Here is an 8,118-nt window from a genome sequence, read left to right as displayed (position 1 = left end):
CAAACCCATTCATAATCCTAACATAAAATCACTTTGACTTACACACTCCACAAATCACACACATTAAGTCTCCAAAAACACCCCCATCTTCAACTCACATACACAATTACACACAAATTTTACATGCAATACTCACTCCACACCATCTTAGGATCCATCATCTTGAGCTTATTCGTCCTAGGTTCACTCGTCTTAAGATCACTTGTCTTCGATTCACTCGTCCTGAGTTTATTATCCTAGGCTCACTCATCTTGAGATCACTCGTTCTGAGTTCACTCATACTCGCACACTAGCACTCACACACTAAGACTAGAACCTTAGCAATCCCACACATTTTTACTTGCACACTAGAGATCATTTGCACCTCAATCATTCACATTGGATCATTCGCACCTCGATCCAATGAGATGAATGTTTCCACTTGCACACAAGAGATCATTTGCACCTCAATCATTCACATTAGGTCATTCGCACTTAGATCGACTCATCGTTTAGTTGAAGCTTTGCCGCGCTGTTTGAGAGAGAGAGAGAGAGAGAGAGATTTATTTTCTTACTTTTCGTTTCCCTAATACACTCATTATCTATTGGTTCCACTATTCTTCGAAAAAAGAAAGAGATCAGCTGATAAGACTAAAGGACAATTGAGGGAATCCTACTGCCATCATAAATATTATTGCTTTTTATTATCGTTCGACGAGTTCACGATGATGAGATGATGATGCCATCAACGTAGATGGATTACACGAAGTGAATGATGACAAGCAGCGGCGAGGCGACGGTGAGCTAGCTAGCTAGCAGGAGATGGCGGCCGTGGTGGGGAGGGTGGTGATGGTCATATTCGATGTAGATGGAGTACACATAGATCAATGATGGCAAGTGATCACAGCTAGAAGGCTAGCTAGCAAGAGGTGGTGAGGGCGGGGCAGCAAGCGCAGGGCGCGGTGTCCGAGCCAGGGGCGGTGCTGCAGCAAATGGGGAAGATGTTGAGGGGTGCCTTGTTCACGCACCCCTCGATGCAGGCAGTGGTTGCCACGTACATGCCCGTCAGCGCATTCAGGTTGCACACCGTGCCAGTAGCCGTGCAAGCTCCTGCGTTCTCGGCCACAATATCATAGTAATTAGTATTGCTGCCCGACTGAAACTGCATGTGCAATCTCAACCAACAGCCTTGACACGATGCGTATTAAGTAAAACCAAGATAGTTATTACGTTCCCTTATGATAAATTATCACCTTCCACGAGCGGCAGCATCTTGATTTCGGGCAGCGCTAGCACTAGCACCACGGCAGCACACACAGTCATCCAGAAACGGTTTCTTGCAAGGACCGCCAAGGTAGCTGCCGCCATGGGTACGATCGACTGAGAAATACAGATTATGCCACAAGAGCTAACGGCGACACTAGGCAGCCTACTGCAGACAGGCATGTATGGATCAAGTGATCGAAGCGGCTTTATATAGACCAAGGGAACAGCTACGATAATTATTCCAGTGACATAGTGCACACGTATAAGCCTTTTATTCATTTTAGCGGTAACGCCCCCTGAGCCACGGGGAAGTCACGATCAATTAACAAGGATGGAATATTGGAAAACAGCTGAGGGTCGTGCAAGCTTATCTCTGATTCTCGCGTTTCAGTGGTTTGTCCGAGATTGCAGCAGGAGAAACTACCAGTTTTTAGATCATATTCAAACCGAGCAAAATCCAAGGATCAACGACTGACGAAGTGGGACCAATATCAGAAATATTATGGGTTGCGACAGAGCAGGTTTTAGAGTATTGCAGAAATCTGGGAGTCCTACGAAAGAGGCGAGACGTAGGTCAAGTCGGCCTAGTCTTAATACGCCAAGTCATGGAGGCCGAAATAATCGACAATATAAATCGATCCTACTTTTACAAATCCAAAGATAATTAAGTCGCTTTAAGCACGCCACCTAACAAAACAACTCGAAGTTTAATCTTGTTTGCATTTGCTCTTAATTTTTGCTGCTGATCAATGTCAAAATTGTTCCATGCAATACCAAATTTGTTGCATCACAATTTTTCCAAAGATGCCCCGAATTCTATACTATGGCTAGACTCCATTCACGCATGCATTTATCAGTTGGCCGTAGTCATTTTCATAGAATGACATGCTACTCAAATTGATTGATCCAATAGGTCTTGTGGTGATCGCATAGATTGAACCACCAACTACCATAAATGAAGTTAGGATTGGCATGCTCATAACTATACTACATATAGAACCTAGAGGCAGGTTGCTCCCTCTTCACATCTTGCATATCATATCAAAGCCTGAATTAAAACAGTTTGTCCTTTTTCTACAATCCAATAGCAACAACTTTTTTTTAACTACTACTAGTCTATGATGGAATATACCTAGAACTCTTTCTTTGCTTTAGTAGTCAATTAATGGAGTTACCTAATGAATGACCTGAAACATCTAGTAACGCAATCTAGGGACTATTCTTCCAATTTAACAACATTAATTTTCTTCCTTAAACATTCAATTAAAATAAATTTTATTGCATTTAGTAGACTTAGATATATGGGAATTTCTTCATTTAGCTTTATGGGTGCCAATGTGCTTTTTATTTGCTAGCCTTAGTTCCATGGAAACTTCTTCAAACACTACAACAGAAACGAGGCATAGACGCACATGTTAGATGCGCAAAGTCGGGCGCATCTATCACAATGTCTATAGGCGCATCTAAACGTGCGTGTAACTGGACGCGATTTTTGTGTCTATATATCCGCACAAATAGACGCGCTTATACACACAAAAGTAGATGCACACTTCAAAATTCAAATCATACTTAAATCATTTCTTTTCAAACTATGCCTTTCCTTTCCTACGTTTTTTGCGGTTCTGAAGCTTGAGTTTAGCCGACATGCAGTCTCTTCATGCCTCACCTCCTCATGACTCACCTCTTCTTTCATTTCAAACACACAAGAAGGGAAAAAGGAAAGCCAAGGAGAGGAAGAAAGAGAGAACAAGAGAGAGGAGAACAAGAAGAAGCAGCAAGCAAGCAAGCAAGCATCAAGGGAGAGTAACTTACCAAGAAGAGGAAGAAGGAGAAGGAAGAAGCGCTACCACCCGCCACACCAAACACCCAAGGTGAGTCTCTCTCTCTCTCTCTCTCTCTTTCTTTCTATCTTCCTCTCTCTGCTCTGTCTGTGTATTTAGGATTTGTGATTTCATTGTGTATTGCATTTTGTAAATTAATAATGGCGGTCGTCTACTAAAATCATCCGACCAAGCGCGTCTGATAGCGCGTCTACATCTCAGTGTAGACGCAGATATAGACGCAGAAAACGTTTCTTTGGGGGCGCGTGTGCAGGCACGTGTGCTATACAGTGTGCACGCGAGGATACACGCGCTGACAGACGCTCATAGAGACGCAGGTATAGACACGCACAGAGACGCAGGTATAGACGCTGTATGTAATATGTTTTATCTACACAGGGTAATATGATTTTTTTTGTGTAGATGTGGAATCATGGATCCTCCAGCACCCCATTCAACAAGGAGCAATTCATGGGGGAGATGACCAATTATCTTGGTCGCCCTCCCACTGCAGATGACGTTTTCACTGTGATGTCTGGGACACCTATCACATCTTTGCCTACACAGGGATCACCTGAGGTACATGGATCGGCCGAAGCACGTACATCTGCAGAGGCACATGTATCGAGTGAGGTAGAGGGTAATGCACGTCGAGGGAGGAGGGAGAGTGGTGCGGGAGGACGAGGAGGTCGAGGGCTTTATGGGGGTTGCCTAGGTGGTGGCTCTCAATCACCCTCACCAGAAAATGAGAGAGGTGAGCCTCCACAACTGTACTACTCTATCACTGATGTTGGTGGTATCTTGCATGACTTCGAAGGGAGGGAAGTGATAGCCTACTTGAGGAGTGTCGTGCATGCCACATACAAAGATTGCATGATTCCCTTCAAGCACCAAAAAAATGGTTTGTGGCAAGAGGTAATGCGGGCAGTACATAAAAGGTACCCTAATCCCGAGAATTCACGATTCTCAAATGATTGGGGACGGTCAAAGGTGAGAGACGCGCTTCATAACAAGAGGTCTCACCTTATGACGCGTGCCAAGGAGTCATTGTGGAGACAAGAGCAGGGGCGCCCTGGATATGACCAACCACCCAATTGCTACCGCAAGGAGTGGAAAGAGGCCAAGAAGAGAGCAACGGAGAAAATGACAAGTCGCCAGCATGCAGAGCCGCGACGTATCCAGATGGCAACCATGGGATCGTCGCATTATGGATCGGGTAGCAGGGAGTCATGGGAGGCTAAGTTTGTAAGTATTATTTGATTTTTTTTAAAAAAAAATTGTAATTTGTTTCACTTCATTATGTAGTGTGTTTTAATAAGTTGTATGTTCAAATTGTTTTGTAGTTCCATATCGTTGGTAGGATGCCTACTCCTAGAGAGGTTGGCTACCATCGAGGTCATAACCGGGCGTCCACTTGGCAGCATTTCTACAAGGAGGGACTCATCACGGAGGAGCAATAAAATTGCGCCATGAGGATTCCACCACCAGAAGAGGTATGTTTTATTTTTTACATGAAAAGTATAGATCAATATGATTTATTGTTTGTAATGATATTTATATACTTTAATCCTTTGTGTAGGCGAACCCTGATGTAGTTGAGGATAGCGAAGAGGGGACTAGCAGTAGTGGTGGCGGCAACGGCAGCGGCACAGGCAGCGGTGGTGGTAGCGATGATGATGCCTCTTCTGAGGAGATATAGAGGAACCCCATGCATGCATGCCTCCCCTTGGCTTGTAATTTTCATTTTTGATATGTATTACTTTTAGCTAGTGCTTGCGATCATGACGTCACAAGCACTAGAACTCATAATGTAAAAACGTTTCATCTATATATATGAAATTTTGTGTGCTACATACATTGTTTTGTTTTCAGTATCCAATCTTCGAAATAATCTTTCTCTGTTTTCCCTAAGTATACAATTTGATGTTGATGGGGGGAAAAAAAATCAGAGAGCATGCCACATGCGCATGTGGCCTGCAAAGGCCACATGCTCTCTGGTTTTTTTTCATACCTCTGTTTTGCGCGTCTATCAACGCGTCTAAATTGCAGGATAAATATGCGTCTATTCTCGTCAAAAACTTTCAGAGTAAACGCGGTGTTAGACGCGTAAATACACGCATGTATAGATGCACAATATGAATATATCCACTTTTTTTTAAATATGATTATATATTTACGTAGCGCGTTTATATCTGCGTCTATAGGCGCGTCTAAATGTGCGTCTACTTTTGCCTATAAGCGCGCTTTTAGATGCGATTTTGTAGACGTAAAAATAGACGCATTAATAAACGCGCCTGACTTTTTTTTTCACAATTCAAATATTGCGTCTACAAGCACGTCTATGGAGCCTTTTTGTTGTAGTGAAACTACTTAGTGGGTGAAAGAGTAGTAAGATGACTTGACTCAAGGTTGTCTTTTCTCTAGACTTGTAAGTCCCAAAGAACTCTTTCACTTGGCTTTCTCAATGCAAAAGTGTTTTCCATCTCACAAACTTACATTACAAGGTACATGCCTCATATCAATGTTTAAAGTGACAAAAATGTTCATTAAAAATTTTGCATCTGTCGTCGTTAAACACGTAAGTATTAGCATCTCCATAAAACCGTCGCTATTTGCGTTGTTATTTGACAACGCAAGTAACGACATTTTGTTACAAACATTGTGATGACAATAGCGACGCGTGCAATAAACTTGTGACACTAAAAGTGATGATTACAAAGAAAAAATTTATGGTAGGGCAGCATTTACATTCTACAAATGGATTACATGTAAAGTATACAATGGTCATCAAAATGAAGGTAAAATATACTTGAACCCACAAGACTGATATATAAAATAAATAAAAGATTACTAAATCAAACCTTATGGAATCATGGCAAGATAGAATAGTGCATAGAAAATGCCTACATAAATCATAGGACCAAAAAGGAAGAGGATGTGTGCTCCACGAATCCAAGCGTGAGCTATAGATCCTCGCCATCCAAAAGCTTGTCCTGATTCAAAGGACCATCGAACAAACTTTGCAAAAAAAAAACTACACATCAGTCCATACATAATGCATTTTAATAAAAATAGTAACTACGGATAAGAAAGATGAATGACTTACTGGACCGCCACATGTATACAATCTATCGATCAATGTAGTGAGACTGTGTTTGTGTGTATATCGAGTCTCTAGGCTAGTGGGATCACAGTTTGTAATGGAGTGTTGCAAAGAAAATAAAATACAGTTATTAGAAACAGGATTTTCAGTAGAAAATCATAAGCAAGAAGAACAAAAGAAAAACTTGCAAAGTCCTCCAAATAAGTCATGTGGCCATCACTCCTAAGATGATGGACCACCCTTGCCTCCAATCGTGCCCTCACTGCCTCGCACTGCTATGTCTAACATCATGGAGAATTTGTAGCCTCATCTCTGAGTCTATGCTAGACATCTGCATCTAGCCACTCGAGCTTTGACATGCCACTCTTAAGTGCATTGCATGCATTCGATCATCTGTGTGACATGTATGCACGCATGTACTCCATCATCAAGCCTATGGAAAACCTATCTATCACGATGGGTACTAAAAACTCCTCATGCTATGATGCTACTATATTGTAGTCATTGCTCCCCTCGGGTATGTTCTTCCAATGGTCCAAGAAGTTGTGCTGAAAAACTTATTGGCATAACTCTCTCATATGAGCAATCACTCTTCTCCCCTCATCATTCATAATCACGGATCTAGTCTTGTCATCTACAAGGTATCCATACCCCTCTCGGGTATGTCTAAGATGTGTCCTCTCCTACCTATGATCGTGCTCCTGGGCATAACCAAGAGACCCCTGTACATGTGGCGTACCCACTGGTGCGCAGATCGGACGCAGGTAGCTCACGTAGTGAATTCCCAAAGGTCCCCAAGAACAAAGTACTCTACTTTTTAGCACAAAAACCAATGTAAAAGCAAGCACGACATGAGACAAGAGACAAATTGGGTTCAATCCTTGTGTGAGCGCTTCACAAAGCATGTATTTAATGTATATTTCCAATCTTTATGCTCAAAAATAGCCCAATTACAAAAATATGACAAGCTTTTAGCTTTTGAGTTTGCTTTCTACCAAAAATAGGAAAATAAAGCTAATGGACGATGCCCATAGAGTCTGGCACGCCCAATCTCAATGTCCAAATAGAAATAACATATCCAGGCGCATAAACGCATACAAAATAATAATAAATAATCGATGTCTCTATAGACATAACAAAATATAGGCGTGGCGCCTATCAAAATATAGTCGAAAGGTCGAAAACCTGCTAGACTCCAATGCTTTCCTCCGCCACTACTACTATCTCTACACATCAACTGAAGCATTCACAATCGTTAGTAAAATAACACAATTAAACCGACAAAAGTGAATACCTAGCAGTCTTTAGCTACATAAATAAATCAACTGGTTAGAAATAAATCCTAACCTTAATTTATTACGAGTGCACACTCTAAACTCATAAACGTTTATTAATTTAATATGCATTTTGCGGAATCACCCGCTATGGAATCACCCATGTACACACTAAATTAATGAAACGCCCGAAAAGGACAGGCGTCCCCATCAACTTCTCGCACAAAGAATCCTCTTTGCGTATGAGCCCCGGTCATCTAAGTTTACGGAATCCACTGTAAAACCTCACGGAATCCATCGTGGAATATGCCTCCTGGCATCATACCCCCGGGGTGGGATAGCAATTGACCTCAATTGCTATTAGCTCAATGTGGAGCTAACAGAGTGGGGAAAGCATTTAGGTCTCTAGCGTGCATCCATTGTGCTTCTTCTACAGGATGGTTCTTAAATTTCACGAGATATCTAGAGTACCTTCGGCCAGTTCTAGTGGTCATGTAATCAGTGTCTATGATGGCTTCTGGTTCAAGGGTTTCAGTCTCTTCTTCTAGTAAAGGTGGGTTTTCATAGACAGGGTGGATAGGTAATTGTCCTCTAAATGGTCTCAATAAACTAATATGAAATGTATTATGAATTTTCCAATGAGATGGCAATTCTAACTTGAATGCATTGTCATTAA

At 41.9% G+C, this 8,118-nt stretch overlaps 1 protein-coding gene across 1 annotated transcript; it reads right to left on the bottom strand.

The window, feature by feature from the left end:
• Positions 1-647: 647 nt before the first annotated feature.
• Positions 648-1,411, bottom strand: LOC148011711 (uncharacterized). Its single transcript, XM_087670849.1, has 2 exons — positions 1,233-1,411; positions 648-1,089 (listed from the first exon to the last, which is right to left on the bottom strand). The coding sequence occupies exons 1-2, from the start codon at positions 1,345-1,347 to the stop codon at positions 899-901; spliced, it is 306 nt and encodes a 101-aa protein (XP_087526975.1). The 5' UTR covers positions 1,348-1,411; the 3' UTR covers positions 648-898.
• Between the last annotated feature and the right edge of the window lie 6,707 nt (positions 1,412-8,118).

Source organism: Lygodium microphyllum, chromosome 28 (genome assembly GCF_053477565.2).
Source record: "Lygodium microphyllum isolate KBCC chromosome 28, Lygodium_microphyllum_v1.1.10, whole genome shotgun sequence".
Classification (NCBI taxonomy): Eukaryota; Viridiplantae; Streptophyta; class Polypodiopsida; order Schizaeales; family Lygodiaceae; genus Lygodium; species Lygodium microphyllum.
This window is presented reverse-complemented; position numbering and strand designations above follow the sequence as displayed.